Source organism: Phodopus roborovskii, unplaced genomic scaffold (genome assembly GCF_943737965.1).
Source record: "Phodopus roborovskii unplaced genomic scaffold, PHOROB, whole genome shotgun sequence".
NCBI lineage: Eukaryota > Metazoa > Chordata > Mammalia > Rodentia > Cricetidae > Phodopus > Phodopus roborovskii.
Window position 1 is genome coordinate 24,323,062 of NW_026125397.1, and position 18,819 is coordinate 24,341,880.

The 18,819-nt window shown below is 44.4% G+C and overlaps 1 protein-coding gene across 1 annotated transcript in view; it reads right to left on the reverse strand.

Moving 5' to 3' along the window:
- Nucleotides 1-264: 264 nt before the first annotated feature.
- Cep57l1 (centrosomal protein 57 like 1) overlaps nt 265-18,819 on the reverse strand; it is a 44,610-nt gene continuing 26,055 nt past the window's right edge. The window contains exons 3-11 of the mRNA XM_051175572.1: nt 17,348-17,527; nt 16,066-16,187; nt 9,971-10,087; nt 8,589-8,666; nt 7,927-8,013; nt 5,171-5,248; nt 4,465-4,598; nt 3,200-3,344; nt 265-1,301 (exon numbers count right to left, since the gene is read on the reverse strand). Coding sequence (XP_051031529.1) covers nt 1,080-1,301; nt 3,200-3,344; nt 4,465-4,598; nt 5,171-5,248; nt 7,927-8,013; nt 8,589-8,666; nt 9,971-10,087; nt 16,066-16,187; nt 17,348-17,527 — 1,163 coding nt within the window. The 3' untranslated portion in view covers nt 265-1,079. The remainder of the gene's footprint in view (nt 1,302-3,199; nt 3,345-4,464; nt 4,599-5,170; nt 5,249-7,926; nt 8,014-8,588; nt 8,667-9,970; nt 10,088-16,065; nt 16,188-17,347; nt 17,528-18,819) is intronic.

Here is an 18,819-nt window from a genome sequence, read left to right on the forward strand (position 1 = left end):
TCTTTGGGCTACTGATCTATAATGCTTACATACTCAGACTGCATGCTCCCCGGCCACTGGGAATTCAGGCAAATGCACACTCCTACCGACCCTTTGCAATTGGCCCGTCTCTTCCGCCTCCTCCCTAATTCCAAGCTTTTCCCTTTACTATAGCTTTTTGTTGTTTCATTTCTATTTCAGTTGGTGACCTCAGTTTTCTAGCTGTCGGAGAAGATAAAAGGGTAAGTGTCCCACAGACATATACTTATTTCCATAGGCTTCTAGAAAGACAAAAAAGTGTTCATTTATTATAAAACAGGTATACAACAAAGAAATCCATTGTGACATCACTGATTCTAAAGTATAAAAAGAGATACCGCATTTAGTGAATTCATTTTCTCTTGTGGGTAAAGTTAATTAAATGCCTAATTTCTTATAAAATCCCATTATCTTCTTGATCCTCTACACTGTCATATACTGAAGAAAATCACCTATAACACAGACAAGAAACCAGGAAAAGTTATACAAGAGTAAGATAAACCCAGTTCCCGGTGTTTAAAAAGAAATGTAGTCAGTTAAGCATTACTTCTCATAGCTGGCACATCAGAGCTCAGTCACAGGCATTTTCACACAATTGCAGAATGATTGTGCCTTTCCCTCTCTAAACAAAACAGACAAACATGAATGCAGAGAGTAAAAGGAGGTACCGTGTCAATTCCAGGGAAGTCACCGCATCTGTTCACTCTGTGCCGGTCTGCAGGTGGCAGCCTCTCTATGTGAGACTGGGGTGGCATTTGGAGTTCAGGTTTGATTTTAGTGAGTGCCCCTTCGGCCCCCTTTGTAGATTCACCTCAGGGAGCTGCAAAATAAATGCTTCTGACGCTTGATGAGGCAGGGGCTTCGGTACATAGCAACATCAGGCATTTATTACTCTGGGATTCTGGGTAGATCATTAGCCATAGTTCCGAGCATATACAACTTCACATTCTATAAAAGCCAGGAGCATAATTCAAAAGTCTCCCAAGGTACATTAGATGTAAGCCACACAGACATGTGAGGGTCTCGCTGGCGGGCCACTCACGGTGACGGTGACCATTCCGTCACTGTTCCCACTTGATATCATCTCTCCTCAGTTTCCCCAGGAGATTGTGAACATGTATTGGACGAAAGCTGCTGTTTTTCTGGAAAGGGTTAGTGTCATTCAGAGACTTCCTAGGGATATTTTTCATGTTCTTTGGTCCTTTAGGGTTGCCATCTTCCCGAAGGACACCTGAAGGTCCTTTTATCCTTGAGTCCTGAATTTTTTCCTGCAGTTTACGGACCTGTGGAGAAAAGAAAATCTAATGTTTTAGGTAATAAGTAGGTAAATATACCCTAAAGTAGGTGACTAGGTTGGTGTTTTAAAGATCACGTCAGAAGGTCCGACCCAGCAAAAGTTACATCTCTGACAGCGGCTTCCACAGCTGACATCGATAGCCAGGCAGTTGAGTGACGCGTAAAACAGCCTCGCCTTCGGGAGCTTATTGCTCCAGTTAAAGAGTCAGAGAAGACCTGAGCTGGGCTAACTCTTGAAGAATATGCATGTGAGAAGGCCAGAGCAGAGCAGTGAAGATGGATGTGGATGTTGAGCAAAAGGTTACTACTGGTCAGAACTAGAGCTCCAAGACAGTAGGAACTTTTTAGGATATTAATAGCAAAGGAGAGAATTAGTGCTAGAATAGAAATAAATGTTTATTTGCTTAGGAGGCAATTTTAAATTAAAGATTATCACAATAAAAGGCTTGGACACTTATTCAAATTATAAAGTGTATAGATTGGGTAACTCTAAAATTGTGATTATTCTTCTATCTAAAATTTCTTCTATGCAGTTCCAAGAAAGGGCACAAGTTGTACAATCTTTACCCCAATGCAATCATAACATTTTTTGTTTTGTTTTTTACTTTGTATTAAAAGGATGTAAAATGGAAAAACATTTTTCTTTCTTGGCCATAAGCATAACGAATAGAGTAATTCTCAGAGATTTCACAAATCACCGTGTGAAGGGTTGGTACACCAGCGGCTTGTCTGGGTGCTGACCATCCCCAGGCAGACAGCTGTGAGAGGGACATGACATGATGGAAGGGTTCCTGGAAAGACTTCCTTCTGTTTCAGCAACATCACAGTGTTCTACATTCAGCTCTGGATGGAGTCATTGCCTTAGAGTAAAATATTACACTCATGAGTTTTCTGTTGAAATATTGAAGGTTATGCCCCTCTTAGTTTCTAACACACCTGTCTGCTAACTATAGTGGCTAAGCATAGGTTCCCAGGAGGGAGAGAATGGCTTCAGGATGATGTTGCTGCCTCTGTAGGCACAAAGGACATCAGTAACGCAGCGGGAGGGAAGGAATGCGGAAGGTGACCGGAAGGGCGCGAAGGCCACAGGCTCCTACAGTTTCCCCAAGGTCCGAGTCCACACGATCTCTTGTGCTCACACTTTTACCCTGAAGAGTTGAAAAGGAGACCCAAGTCACTTCAGCAGTGATGGCTCTCGGTAAGAGGACCAGAGACTCCCTTGTGTCTTTTAGTATGCCATACCCACACACACAGACTTACATTTGGAGGGCCGTACAGAGATGTGACATTGAATCCACATATATGTTACAGAATATTTGTTTAGCTATGCAAAGATGTACTGCATTTGCTTAATTATGTAAGGATGTATTATTGTTTTACCTTGCCTGCCTGAGGCACCTGATTGGCCTAATAAAAAGCTGAATGGCCAATAGCTAGGGAAGAGGTACAGGTGGGCTTCTGGGCATGGAGAGTAAGTCAGAGAAGGAATTTAGGCTCTGAGGGAAGAGAAAGAGATGCCAGGGGGCCAGACAGACAGACACTGAGGAAACAGGAAAGCTGGATCTGTAGAATGAAAGAAAGGTAAAAAGCCCTGAGGCAAAACATGGATGTATAGAAACAGGTTAAATTAAGTTAAAACAGGTGGTGTAGACAAGCCTAAGCTAAGGCTGAGCATTCATAATTAAGAATAATCTCCATGTCTTTATTAGGGAGCTAGTTGTCAGCCTAAAGAAAATTCCAACTACCTATGTATTTCTAGTAGTTCTTTTTTTTATTTTTTTCCAACATTGTGTGGCAATTGTTTCTGTGTTCTGCAGCCCGGTAGTTCTCAGAAGAGCAGTGTTTGTTTGTCTGTTAAGGTAAAGTTAAGGTAAAGTGTTCTTACACTGTCTTGATGCTTCTTGAGTTTGGAGATCTGGGCTCCTTTGCTCTCCATCTTCTTCACTAATTGCTCCAGCTCCTGCTCCATGTCATCAGGGACTGAGTGGCTTCCAGTTTGCATCATATGTTTCAGTAGTTCACTGTGCTCCCTACAGAGAAGAGCAAAGAGCGGGCGGGGCGGGGCGGGGCGGGGCGGGCGGGTAACTCAGTCACAGAGTGTTTCTCTGCATGTCAGATCCTGTGCTCAATACTCATTAACACAAAAAGCCAAACAAATAAATAAAAACACAGAAGCAGTATTGTGTGATATGACACATTATTTTTGCATGACTGAAAACAGCAAATATCAAATACTGTTTGCCACAAGTAATTTTTTTGCTCAACTATGACTTTTACAAAAAATAGTCACATCATTAGAATATCTAACTTAATATGGTAAACATAATCATTTAGAACTATCTCAGTATCTAGCTGCTGAATAGTCTAAAAAACAATCTAAATTGTTGGTGGGCTCAGCTAACAAGAATGAACAGGTCCACAGGGCTTTGCCGGAAGCAACACACGGTTCTCTCCAGTCTGGGATTGGAGATGCTGTCAAGAGAGCAGTGTTGTATGTGGCGACAGATCATGGGCTCAGTGAGTCTGCCATCTAAGTCACATAGTTCTGATGTCTGCGTTGACATGTATTTAAGCATGGGCTATAACACAATGACTCCTGTGTGTATCTTCCTTACTGAGGGTGCTTCAAATTCCTAACGCGGACCAGGCAGAATCGAAAAGGAATGGTATTCTTACTTGCCTAATAAAATCACCCACATAGCTAAAAGATTTAAAAATAAAAGCATATTTTCCTAAAGTCTTCAGACGCAATACATTTGATGTACATCTGTTAGTCTAAATCTCTGGAATAAAGGAAAGTGGTAATTCAACACAGTTAAAAGGTTAAATACTACAGTAGACACAATGAAAAATGGTTGTTTGTGGGCCAAAACAAAGTAAGTCCAACTAGCCAGAGAGGCCTTAAGAGAGTAAAGGTGGGCAGCAGAGAGACCGCTCAGGGGAGGACCCGAGTTGGGACAACCCTCTGTCACTCCTTTTCTGCAGTCTGTGAGACTCGAACTGCATGTACATATCCACTCACACACAGCATTTTCTATCTAATAAAATAAATCTTCATGAAATGAACTTATAGGTGATACTGTTCTTAAGCGAGTCCAGGAAAGAGGTACCTACACACGTGTGGTTACTTAATAAAGAAGAAACGCTTACACAGTCATTTGGTCCAGCTCCTCCTGCATTGCCATCAAAAGTTCAGACAAACTGTCACACATGGAAACGGGCTCTCCAGAGTTAGGAGGTCCAGCTTTGCCCTGGGAAGTTGTTCTGAGAGGCTTGTGGAGACACTGTGGTTCAGAGAGAACAGGTTTCTGAAGGTAACGCAGTCTACAGGGAGGCAGCGTCTGCAGAAGGTTTACAAGCTTGCATTAAAGGATCAGCCTGCACCGCACACTTGAAGGGAGGAGAAACTAGCGCTAGACCCTATGTGTGGTTAGAGCTCCGTGGGCACAAGCTGACACAAGCTCAGGTCATCTGGGAAGACGGAACCCCAGGTGAGAAACTGGTGACATCCCCTGGCCTATAGGCACGTGTGTGGAGTGTTCTCTTGGTTAATGATTGATGCAGGGTGACCCAGCTCACTGGAGGCAGCACCATCCTTGGGCAGGTGGTAAAATGAGCAAACCATGGAGAGCAAGCCAATGAGTCTTTCCTCCGCGGTCTCTGTGTCAGTTCCTGATTCCAGGTCCCTGTCCTAACTTCCCTTCACAGACTGTAAACCGAAATAAACCCTGTCTTCCCATGATGCTCCGGTCGTGGTGGTCATCACAGCGATACAAAGCCAACTAGGTCAGTGTGTAAACAGCGTTTGCATGGACAGTAGCTTTCCAAACGTCAAACTTCATTTTTACCCTCTTACCGTCTCCCTCTCCAAAGGCAGTGCTCTAGGCATGGGGGCCGTTCTCTGAGGTGGGTCTCTCTTTAGACACTTAGTTTTCTAAAGGTTAGCATGGGAAAAAGGAAGCAAAGTGCTATTTTAATATACATTTGCGATATGAAAAACTCAACACTAAGTATAAGTACAATTTGAGTGTAGGAACATTTGACTGGAGATAACAAAGGGTTAACACATGAAGAGATCGTCAACAACCTTGTTACTAGGAAAACTCAGGTTAATATAAAATACAAAAATAAAAAAGTTAAAAAACATCACCGCATGCCTATTAAAATGAGTAAAATAAGACAGCAATTACATAAATATTGTCAAGAATGCAGAGAAACTACATCACTTGCATATTTGTAAAGCCACTTGGGATGACAAGTTGGCAGTTTCTTGTAAAGTGAAACATGTATTTATCATGTGACCTAACAATTGCACTCTTGGGGACTTATCCTAGAAAAATAAAAACTGATGTTCACACACACACACACACACACACACACACACACACACACACACATGCACGCACGCACATGCATACAATAGCTTTACTTGTAATAGCTGGAAAGTACCAACAACCCAAATGTCCTCACACAGGAACTGATTAAACTGTAGAGGTCCCTAGCATGGACTCATGTCAAAGGGAAAGTGAACATATAACAACTCAGATGGAACTCCAGGGAAAACGCAACCCCACAGGTTCAGACTGTGCAACTCTAATGACCGCTGTGTCATTGGGATGCAATGTTGCTGTGTAGAGCAGGCTGGTCTCCATCATGGCAATCCCACTGCCTCAGCCTCCTCAGAACTCAGATTGCAGACACAGCACCTGATTATACAGGATTCTTGAAAGAAGAAAAACTACAGAGAAGGCAAACAGTAGCTTGCTGGGGTTGGGGGGAGGGGCGTGGCTATGAAGGCGGTGTGGAGGACCCTTGGGGCGGTGAGCAGTTCTGTATCTTCATCACTGTGGTGGCTACATGAATCTACACATGTAATAAACCTGTTACCATTAGAACTATACCTGTCTCTACTGTTCCTAAAAGCCTTCAGTGGGTACCAACTATTCAGAGTAAAAGTTCAAATCCAACACCACCACCTGTTTTTGGATGGGAGTCTGTTTGCCAGGCTAGCCAGGAGCCTACTATATATAACACAGGGCCCTCCTGTCCTAGCCTTTTGAGTACAGGAATTACAAATGAGCATCACTACACCCGGTTTTAATAGGTTTGTTTTTTGAGACACTGTCTTGTTAGCCCATGGTGGCCTGAGATTAAGCTATGCATCTCTGTCCCCAGCTGGGATTGTGTGTCATTCTTGAGGGTTCCCAGGCTGATCTCAGTGTGGTGGCCCTGCATCACTCTCCACGGGTTCTTCTGGCTATGTGGGCCCGAAGACTCATCACACCCTGCTTGTCCTTGAACTCCCAGACCTCCTGCCCCAGCCAGCTGGGACTCTAAGCATGTGCCGTGTGCTCTACAGACACTGGTTCAAGTGCAACAAAGTATAAGAGCTGGGAACATGGACACATCCACACATAAACGCATAAATGTACAGAGATAAGAGGGGCTCTGAACTCTGACCCATCTCCTGCGATGCCGGAGCTTTTATCCTGAAAGGGAAACATGCTATTTCCACACCCTATGCACCTGGCAGTGGACTTAGTGCCTTACTACGTGATTTTGCTGTTAGTTACCCTCTTCTTTTTCAGAAGTTTTATTTTCTTTCTTATGCTCCTTTTATCGTCTACAAGGTGTGGTAGTACAGGGCTGTATTCCAAGCTACTAAGGAGGCTCAGGCATGTGGACAGAAGTCAAGGTGAGCCCAGGACACATGGAAAATCTGAAGCCAACTAAGGCTACTAGTGTGTAACCCTGTCTCAAATATTAATAAATAAACTTTAAAAATCTTTGTTTTTACTGCATATGTATTTACATAAAACTGCATGCAGGATTTATTATTATTTATTTATTTTGACACGTGTCTCACTATGTAGCCCTGGCTGACCTGGATCTCTGGATCTCTCTCTATCTGGACCAGGCTAGCTTTCACAAAGTCCGGCTTATCTGTGCCTCTCTAGTGCTGGAATTAAAGGTGTGTACCACTGTGCCCTGCTTAGCACGCTTGGAAACAATGTCACCAATACATTCTGTTAGGCGCTCTGTGAGAACTGGCTGCTTGCCGGCACAGCACAGGCTCAGTCAGGCAGGCAAACAGAGAGTTAGGTTTTGCACACTCTGACATTGCTTTAGCCTGGGTCTCATGGAACTTTCTGTCCTTACCATCACCATTTGACTTATTTCTTGGCATGACTGCCGCATGTCTGGGGATCCCACAGGCTCATATCCTTGAAAGCTTAGTCACCGGAAGGGAAACGCTTGAGGAGCATTGGGAGGTGTGTTACTGGGTTTGGGCTTTGACATTCCCCCATCAGGCCCAGCCTCTACCCCCATCCCCTCTCTACCTGGAGCCTGTGGAGCAGGATGTAATGCTCTGCCCCCCACCATGGTGACAATGGACTAAACCTCTGAAACTGTAAGCAAGTCCCCGGTTAAATGCTTTATTTTATAAGAATTGCTGTGGTCATGGTGTCTCTTCACAGCAATAGAACAGGAAGACAACGTCTTCTGTCACAAATGTCTTCTCAACCTTCCAGGAAAGAAGTAGAAGTATTAAGGGCAAATCAATGTACATCATAAAGTTAGAAGTATCTTGGGAAAGCTGTATATTCGTACCTTTAGTGGTTTCTTCTTTTCTTTACAGGACTTTGAATGTGAAACTGTAGACATTAAAATTTTGCTGATTTCCAGTCCAGTTTGAAGCTATAAAATTAAAGAAATAATTCATGGACTGATCTGTAACAAGCTTCTTGATACATAATGGAAGTTAGGGCCTCAGCTTTTGAGCGTAAATACGTTCTGAAGCCAAGAACTGCTCAGTTGCAGTTTCCTGGATGGAGCTGAAGCAGGACTGGACTGTGGGAGCCTAGGAGCTGAGAGCCAGCTCAGGGGACACAGTGAGGCTCCACGTTAAAAAACAACACCCAAAGGTCTTCTGAGGGAGAATACCCTAGTAATACATTACGATTATTTTCTGTTTATAATAGAATGTGTGTGTGTGTGTGTGTGTGTGTGTGTGTGTGTGTGTGTCTCAAGGTGACACTAATGTATGCTAGGAGCCAGTTATCTCAACTGAGGGTATATGTATGTGCAACATCTTTTGGCAATGTGTCTGAGTATAAGGGTGTGCTGGCAAGTGACAATTTTGTTACCACAGTAAAACAGACAGTAGTAACAATCTGGAACACCCACACCAAGTGTAGACTGGGGTTTAGGTCATGACAATCAAGCATGCAAAGACACGTGGTGTCCGTGACGGACTAAAGACAGCTATTGACCTCACACGCTCTGTCTTGGAACAGCTTGCGCTGATGCTCCTCTTCCTTTAGTTTCTCCTCGAGATATCTGATCTTATCCTGCAAGAGAACGAGCCTGCATGAGCCCCAAGCCCAGTGTCCTCCCCAGGACAGTCCTAGGGGCTCAGTTAGAGTGGAAAGGAAGAAGAGCAATGGCAGAAGCCGCCTAGAGCTCGCGGGCCTCCCTGTGCGTCCTTCCTTGCTGCTGTCCATGAGAGCAAAGGGAAAGCCTGGACACCAAGGTCGCAGCGCTCTGCTCGCTTCCCCTACTCATCCACCTGCCGGCTTTAATTCTAACCTGCACAAACGTGAACGTCACTTTCTTCCTACTGTCTATTCTACGTCATTACTGAGATGACACAGACGATGGCTTAAATCACTCTCCGTGTGTTTTTACTTCGCGCTTGCTCTGGTGCTGCTGATGTTTTCTCCTCTCAGCGTGGCTGAGAGTTCAAGGACCACTGTGCACTCCAGAGACTACCTCGAGGCCACCACCAGATCTACAGACAATAAACACACACGCTTTATTCCCAGCTACCACCAGAGCCACGTGAAGCTTCCGAGAATGCTATAGCTTTGAAGCCCATTATGGGCTTGGGTCCCAACGTCCACTCAAAAACAAACAATAGTAACGCTGGCCATGTACGCGTGGTGGGTGACAATGCTGGTCACTTGCACGTGATGGGGTGGGGTGCAGGAAGTGCCTGGTTCCTTGTTCTGTCAAACAAGGGTTACAATAACACAAGGGCTAGCAAGACAGCCCAGCAAGCAAAGTGCCTGCCATGAAAGTTTGATCCCTGGAGCCATGGAGAAGTGGAAGGAGGAAACCAATTTCACACAGCTGTTCTCTGACCTCCACACATGTGCCATGGCGTAATGCACCTCCATTATCCACATACACAGTAATAAACTCATAATCGCTAAAAGAGTAATACACATGAAATGGTAAAATGGCAAAGCAATGAGAACAATTTAAAAAGAGCCGTCATGCACTCCATACACACGCACGCACGCACGCCACCTTCTCTGTGCGGTTCAGAACAGGAACCATGACAGAAGTGTCATGGGGAGAGATTTCTGAGGGTTACAAAGACGACATGAGCCTCCAGGGCAGTGCTGTGGAACCAGGCGGACTCGGGGGAGGAGAGCGGATGTAGCATAGGCGGTGAAGGCCATCTGGTGCCCGCAGGCAGGCTCCCTCATGTCACGACAGGACACCCGCTCCCCGAGGGCAGGAACTACCCGGTGACTGAGAGGGGTGCACGGATCGATCGCTCTAACCCTTGATTCACTCACTGCTAACCCACGTCAGCTCACACTCTTCCTGATGGTACCACCTCAGAGACAAGACAAAGACAGCTTACCTCAGCAGTCTGCTGGGTCGTCGTCAGTCTGAAACACTCTTTTTCTAAGACATCGAGCTTTTCCAGTTTAGCGTGCAGCTTCATCTGATCTTGTTCTTTTTCCCTTTGAAGCTGGGCCTAGAAAAGAAAGAAAAAAAATCTAAATTTGGCAAGTAAAGCCTATGGATCAAGGATAACATAATTTCTCAGAAATCAAAGTATAACATAATCAGCTACTAGAAACATGTATATACATGTCTACATGTTAGGCACTTATGAGCAGAAAACAAGAACATCAGATCCGTTAAAGGAGCAAATGTAGTATGTGACAAACATGTTGTTGAATTAGCACTAATAGAATAAAGCTCTGCATCTTTATACACCAATGGCACTATGGAAAGTGTCACACAAAAAACTTACGCCAAAGCTGTGAGGTGTAACTCACAGGTGACCAAGCCTACTCATGACCCCAGCCTCCCTGACTCTAACACAGAAGAGCAGTTGGGGATAAAACACATGCACAGGAAGTTACCAGACACATGCGCAGGAAGTCCCCCCACTCACAGGAAGTTACCACACACATGCACAGGAAGTCCTCCACCATACACCCAGGAAGTTACCACACACATGCGCAGGGAGTTACCACACACATGTACAGGGAGTTACCACACACATGCACAGAAAATTACCACACACATGTGCAGGAAGTTACCATATACACACACACAGGCTGTTTTATAGGACTGTTTATTATATTAGTACTAAGAGCCAACTGTTTAGGGACAAAGAAGAACCTGACTTGGTTTTCTATGAACATAAAAATAGCTCTATAACGGAAAGCCTACTAATTAGAACAGAATGAAAAGCAACCACAGAAAGCAGTCTAGGATAGCCTGATTCTGCTGACTCAGACAAGAGAGAGGAGCAAGACAAAATGCCCACTGAAGAATAAAGGCTAAAAATATTCCAAGCTTAATCTCAAATATTGACAGACTGAAAAAATAAGAACCCCAAACAGCAAAAGTAAATCAACCAGAATTCTATATCTCTCACAAATATGTCTGAAACAAAGGCTATTCCAGGTATACAAATGCTATGAGGATTTTTGGCATCATTTTTTTTTTTCTTCAGACTGAAGGAAACTCAATCTATGCAGAAAAATGCAAAGCGCCAGAAATGATTAAACTGTAAATAAATACATATTTTCTTTGTAATTTTCTTTAAAGGACAGTCACAAATTTTAGGGAGCTAATAATGAATTATGGGTCTGTTTTACAACATGAAAGTGAAAGCTATAATACAGATGGAGGCGCACGGTAGAAAGGGTCTCTCATGAGAAGGGTTTACTATAATTCATGGCACACTGGTAAATTAGAATACAGGTCCCTGGGGAAGAAGGGAGGAGGGTTAAGAAGGCACCACCAGAGCTGGGGCTACTGGTTTTTGGCAGGAACACCAGTCACTTGGGAGGCTAAGGGGGGACGATTGTGAGTTCAAACCCACCCTGGCACCAGATTGACACCTTGTCTCAACACAAATAAATAATAATAAGTGAGTAATGGGCTGAAGGATAACTCAACAGTGAAGCACTTTCCTGCCGTATCCAATGCCCGGGCTTTAATTCTTTACGCCACACACATAAGCATGTATGCACGCAAAGAAATCCCTACTAAGATTTGAAAATATTTTTAAATGAAATAAAAATTACCAGACACTGTTGGATGAAGGCAAAAAGTGTTTGGTAGGGACTTGATAACTTGAACTACAAATACACAATAGTTAAGAGAACTGAAGGAAGATGGGGTGTGGTAGATTAGGAGCTGTCCTGAGTGACTCTACGAAGAGTCAGACAACAGAGACTAGACGATTCCAAAGAGAGGAAGAGTGGTAACCCACCACACACCACCTGGAGACTGGACAGGGACAAGTGCAGAGATGGACAAGGGAGCTGACGGGAATGGGCAGCTGTGGCTCAGCTGTGGCTCTGAGCAGAGGGTGAGGCTGATGCTGGCAGGCAGGCAGGCTACTTAGTGAGGAAAGCTACCAATCCACCTGGGCCTCTATCATGGTGACTCCTCCTTGTGATGAGGAAGCTCTGTCTGGATTCCCCATCTCAGAGGATGTGCGCAAGGGACCCGGCCCCAAGTCTACCTTGTTGACTTTCAAATCAACAGGAGTTTTTGTTTCACTTTCTAAATTTAAAGACTAATTTTAGTAATACCTTTTGTTTTTGTTTTGTTTGTGTTTTGTTTTTTTTTTTTCAAGACAGGGTTTCAAGACAGGTTGCTTTGGAGGCTGTCCTGGAACCAAGTTGAAATGTAAGAAATGAAAACCCAGTTTGCCAAGGAGAGCCACAGCAGAAAGCATCACACATGGCCTCAGAGCCGCTAGACCGCTCGCAATGAAGAGTACCAGGAGCGAAGCCAGGGCGGAGGGAACATCGCATTCAGACTTCAACAAAGAAAGTAAGCATGAACACTCCATTAACAACTCTGGGACAGCTGGGCGGTGATGGCACATGCCTTTAATGCCAGCACTGGGAAGCAGAGGCAGAGCTAGTCCCAGGACAGGCTCCAATGCCACAGAAAAACCAAAAACAATCAACCAACCAACCAACCAACCAACCAACCAAAAAACCCAACTCTGGGACTGGAGCATACACTAAATCTAAGACTTCCTCAGACAGAGGTGGTGCTGTCCTGGAACACACAGAGATCCACCTTCCTCTGCCTCCCGAGTGCTGGGATTAAAGGTGTGCACCACTAATGCCCAGCAAAATGTTTCTTATCTTACCATGGCAGTCTATGCAATCAAACTGCAAGTCAAAGTTGCTTTAGTCAGGTGTTTGTCACAACAACAGGAACTGGAACTGGGGTGTGGGGCTGTGGAAGTGATAGGCTCTGGCGTGTGTGGAACTAGTTTACGGGAAGGGTCAGGAATGAGTTCGGAACTGGGAGTTGGAGAAGTCCTAGGATCCTGTGGCCATGCTGGGGAGGTGAGACGGGGAGGTGAGACAGAAAAACTGGTAAATGCAGTGGTGTGTTCCGAAGAGGAGCAGGACTCGATAACAGGGACTGAGGGAGAGGCCATTCCTACCACAGTCTGGTAACAAAACTGGACTCATTCTGCCCGCAGCCTAAGAACTCAAGTGAGGTTGAAATTCGAAAGCAAAGGACGGGGGTGGGGGTGGTGGTGGTGGTGGTGGTGGTGTGTGTGTGTGTGTGTGTGTGTGTATGTGTGTGTGTGTATGTGTGGAAGATGGCCCATCAGTTGGGAACACTTGCTATTTTGCACAGGACTTGTTTGATTCCCAGTACCTACATCTGGTGGTTCACTAGTCGAGTTCCAGAAGATCCAAGGCCCCCTCCATACACACAGACCCACAGATACACACACACACACACATACACACACACACACACACTCACACACTAAATCTTTTAAAAAGCAATGTATTAATTTATTTGGTAGAGGACATTTCAAGGAAAGGGGTTTGTTTGTTTGTTTTTTGTTTTTTTGTTTTTTTCCTTCTGGTTTTTGAGATAGGGTTTTTCTGTTTAGCCTTGTCTGTCCTGGAACTAGCTCTGTAGACCATGCTGGCCTCAAACTCCCAAGTGGCCTCCCAAGTGCTGGGATTAAACATGTGCTATCATTGCCTAGCCTCAAAGGAAGATTGTTTTCAGACTGCAGCATGGCTATTGCCCACTGCAAAAACTGGATAGAAAAATATGAAAACGTGCAGTGCATTCAAGCAGAGCTTACAGCAAATTCAGCACTGCAGCCGAGCTGGGAAGGACCTCGACTCTAGGCCTTAAAGAGAATAGCTCAATTAAAGAGACACCTGGTTCCAAGTTCCTGCAAAGAGGCCCGAGAGGCTACCTCGGGAAGCAGCCAGAGTAAAGCCTACACTGCAGTGAGACCCTGGGATGCTGGAGATGTCAACATCATGGGACATCTTCTCAGGGAAGTTACAAGCATATCGTAGACCTGGCCCAAGGGAGAGACTCTGCCACAGGCAGCTGGAGGGACATGACTCCTCACAGACAGAGCATGTGTGTCACAGGCAGCTGGAGGGACATGACTCCTCAACAGACAGAGCATGTGTGTCCTAGGCAGCTGGAGGGACATGCATCTTCAGCACACAGGACACGTATGTCACAGGCAGCTGGAGGGACATGAATCTTCAGCAGACAGGACATGTGTGTCACGGAGCTGGAGGGACAGGACTCCTCAAGGTTGTTGGGAGCTCTGAGGGCTCCATCACAGTCCCAGTTGGCACACATGCAGCAGGAGGTTGATGCTGGCCCTCTGACTTTCAGTCTTAACTCTGTTTGACCTTCGTATGGCCCCTCCCCTCTTTTATAATGGAAATATCTACTCTGTATCACTGTATACTGGAATTCTCTCTGCTTCCCAACTGAAGAAGACACAATGTAACTGTTAGTACTCAGGCACCTGCCCTTGGGGTTCTGACAGGACACGCCCTCAGCTGCAGCCACTAAGAGCCACCTGTGCACATTCACTGTGTTCCCTTCTAAAAGCCCCCCTCACCTCCCATTGTTCTCTCTGTCTTCCCCACAGCCTGCCTCTCACTTCTCTTCTGCTGCTCCTGTCCCCAGAGGCTGGTGAGATCTGTCACATGTGTCTTTTTCTCTTGAAGCACTTTTATGTATATAAATTATAACAGTAACCGGCTGCCTCATACCGCCGTCCCCCACCCCTCACCCCTCCCCCTCACCCCACTGCCATGCCTTTCCTATCACAGGGACTACTGTACTGTACTGTAAAAGCCCCTCCTTTGCTTTTGTTGCTTTGGTTAGGTCTCCTGTCCTAGAAATGGGGAAAGGAATACAATCAGTGAGTTATGGCAAAACTTCCTCTAACCTGGGGAAAGAAATGGGCTCCGATGTGAGAAACATTCAGCCCCACTACAAAGGCACTTAGCTCAACAAGGAGCCATATTTCCTGAAACTTTCCCTTCCTCTTTTTTGTCAATTACAAGGGCTACTCAGACTTCAAACTGACATGCCCTAAGAAGAGGCGCTCCATGACAGACCAGAACTCCAAAACAAAACAAAAGCCAAACAACAACCAACCAAACAACCTGGTAACCTTTCCACTTTATGAGGTGATTATCTTAGGTGCCTCTTGACTGAGGGGGATGATTTTAATTTTTAATCCATTTTGGAAGGTGCTCAGCTACCATATTTTCAAGTATTACTTCTACATCATTTTTCTTTCCATCTTAAAACCTCCACTTACATATCCAGTTAGATCTTTCTTAATCTCTTATTTCCCGAGTTTACTATAATGTCCCTTTGTTGGCCTGAGTGGCATGTGTCCATCTCTTGAATTCTGTCTGGTAATCATCTAGTAGGCCTACTGGTTCTAAATTTCATTTTTAGTATTTAATTTGTTCTCAAATCTATTTGGCCATGTTATGGCTTCTAACACCCAACAGAAAATGTCGTTTTCTTTGCCCTCCTCTTCTTGAGACACAGTCTAATTACGTTGTCCAGCGTGGTTGCATCACCACCCTGCCCTGACTAGAGCAAGCACAGAGATTTTAGGGGCTGGTGTCCCTCTGAGCCACTGCTTACTCAGTGCTAACTGTGGGAGTATCTGTGTGTCCTGTGGATGCTGGTCCTGGAGTTCCAGCTCCTGGCTGTGATCTAGGCGGTCGGTCTGCTTCCTTACTCAACTCTACAAAGCACACAGCCCGAGGTTGCCTCGGCTTTCTGCGCTAGGTAGGCCTTAGGCTGATTCCCTGAGCCAGAAGGGCAGCTGTCAGAGGTGCTGTGTCAACCGCCCCTCTGAAGTCAACATCAGGGTGAACTGTGGGGATTTAATGGGTGATTATGTGCAGCCTCCTTAGGGCCTTGTCTTCTTCCTTCCTCCTCCCTTCCCCCTTGTGCAGTTTCTTCAGGTTATCTGTTAAATTTTTCTTGTTTTCATTGCAAAGTGTCAGCCTAAATGGCAGCCTACTGTCACTGTAGGTGAAAATCTCCTACACACAGCTTTATATCTTACTATGGCTATAATATGAAAAACTTCCCATATTACAGTCTTCAAAACACCGTATTAAATTGCCATTCCTCAAGGGAGAGTGTACTTACCTGTTGTTCTAGGATCATAGCCTTTTCTCGCTCTACATTGAGAACCATTCTCTTTGTATATTCGAGCTGCTTCTCTAGAAGTGTACAACGGGACTGGGCTGAGCTTAACTGGAAGCTTATATCTATGCAAGACAAAATAGTGAGTTAATTAGCCTACCCCAAAGCTGGAGCTCCAGGCACTCACAGCCATTGTTTTTAAGACTAATTCTGGCCTTGCTCTTACTCACTGACTTTAAGCATGAGTGACTCACGAATGGGGGTCTGAGCAGCCTGTGGGTTTTAGTTTTCGCGTCCGCCATTTAACCTGGGAATCAAGTATGGCAGCCATCACACAGGTTCTCTCCTTTACTCTTTCTTATCATCAAAACAAAACAAAACATGTCTGTGAAACCCTCTTTCACTTTGTAGCCCTGGATAGCCTGGAACTTGCTATGTAGTCCAGGCCAGTATGAATACACAGAGGTCTGCCTCTGCCTCCCAGGTTAATTCCAGAAGGGGAAGTAACCAGTGTTTAACCCTTTCACTTCCGTCAGCGCCACGTGCTCAGTCTGCCTCTTCTCATTGTTCATTCTGTTGGGAGGTGAAATGCAAGGGGCTTTATGTGTGTGGGTGAGGGTTTCAGAAGGAAGACAAAAGAGTTTGGAAGAAAAATATACAAGAACTTACACGCTACATTTCTTAAAGTTCTTATCTAATGCCCCTTTCCTAATTTCCACAGAGGCCTCTATCTATCTCCTCTAATTAATCCTGTATTCAATTTGAATAAAATTATTTCCCATACATTTTTATGATTTTATATTATTTAATTAGATTAATCAAAATATAAAATATTATTATGGATTTAGCTAAGCTTATTATTCATTCTAAAAATATTCTAATTTCTAAACACAATTTACCTAAGGTTTTTCTTTTAACTCAAATACTTACAAAGTAGGGGCTGGGGATACGGCTCAGCGGATAGAATAATTCAGTCCCCTGCATTGCATAGAGCAACTCTGGTGATGCATACCCACGATCTGGCCCTTGGGTGGAATCAGGAGGACCAGATGCGCAAGGTCCTTGGCTATAGCAAGTTCAAGACCAGCTTGGGGGGCGTGTGAGACTCACCTCAAAATTATATTTGTGAGTAGCATAATAGATACAATGCAGGCAAGTCCAGGGTTACATTAGTTCCCCACAAATACCAAAATGCTGAATGACCATGGCCTCAGGCTTCCCCTGGGCTCATTGCTGTCAAACTGAGCTCTGGCAAGCCCGAATGCCAAGAACCAGTGTCCTTTACCTTTTTTCTGTTTAATCAATTCCTGGTGGGCCAGGTTCCGCTCATTTGTTTCATTCTCCAAGGCCTTTTTATACTGTGCTGCCTCTCTGGACAGAGAGTTCAGGTTGTCCTCAGCCTGAGTCCGCTCCAGCTCTAGGCGATGGATCTTTTCCTGAAGAGTTTTTAATGCTGAAACAAGTGCTATTGAAAAGAAATTTGCTTGATGTTTCAAATGAAAGTCTTTTGAAAAATTAATAATTATAATAACTTGGGTAACAATAAAAAATGAACAGTGTATTTTTGCTAGTTGCCAGAAAATATATAGAAGTTGATGTATAATACCCATAAAATTAAAATACTTCTAAAAAGGGATGCATTTCCTATGGTGCATCTTGTAGAAACAATAATCTACTGGGTTAAGTGATTTCTAGGATAGAATTTATTATTCCTAATGAGAGACCTTCCACTAATTAATATGGTAATTGAGGCTTAAAGATACACTCAGTTCAGCGAACCCTGCCATTATTTTGTTCTTTGTGGGCAGGCGAGGTGGAACGGTTTTTCCAGGAAACAAACAAACAAACAAACCAGTGGCCTGGGCTAAAAGACACAAGGAGCCCGTGTTTGCTATTGTGGCTTTTACTAAGCTCCATTGGTTGGTGTCTTCATGATGCTGAAAAAGTTCGAGTTAAGTATTTTCTAACCGTTATTTTCTATTCCTTTGTGATTTCAAATGATGAAACTAGGTCTGACTAGAATATACATAAGTGAATGTTAATAACATATATTCAGCTAGTATAATGTTTGCTGGAGAATCTTGTTTCCTCTATCTGGCACTAGCAGCTGGCTCACTGATTTGGATATCAACTCGTCACAAGGATCACCTGGGAAGAGGAACCTCAGTTGAGAAGATACCTCCTCCAGACTGGCCTGTGGGAAAGAAAGCCCGTGGTGCACTGTCTTGATGAGTTACTGATGCGGGAGGGCCCAGCTCACTGTAGGCATCCAGGAGCTTGTCATGTGAAATCAGCTGAGCAGGCATGAGGATGGGGGGGGGGGGAAGCAGGCAGCATGCCTTCAGGGCCCTGCCTTGAGTCGGCCCTGCCGTCCCTCAGGGATGGATGGAAGAGTTGTAGGAGAGATAAACCCATTCTTCCTCACCAGGGTATTCTGTCATGGTGTATTGTCACAATAGAAACCCTAACCAAGACAGCAACTATGATTACAGACCTCTTGGGAGGGAAACAGTCAGATGATAAAGTAATTTATAAAGAATTAAACACTCTGGAGCCATAAATACTTTCTAATTCAATATTAAGGTTCTCTTAAATTTATGTTTAAAAAATTCTAATAGTCACATTTTATAGTTATTTGAATATAATGGCTTCCAAAGAGATTCACAAGGATAATTTTGGATATGTGAATTCTGACTGAAGCTTGAATATGATACAACTCCACACGACTCTCTAGCATTCTGATTATCTAGGTTAGAA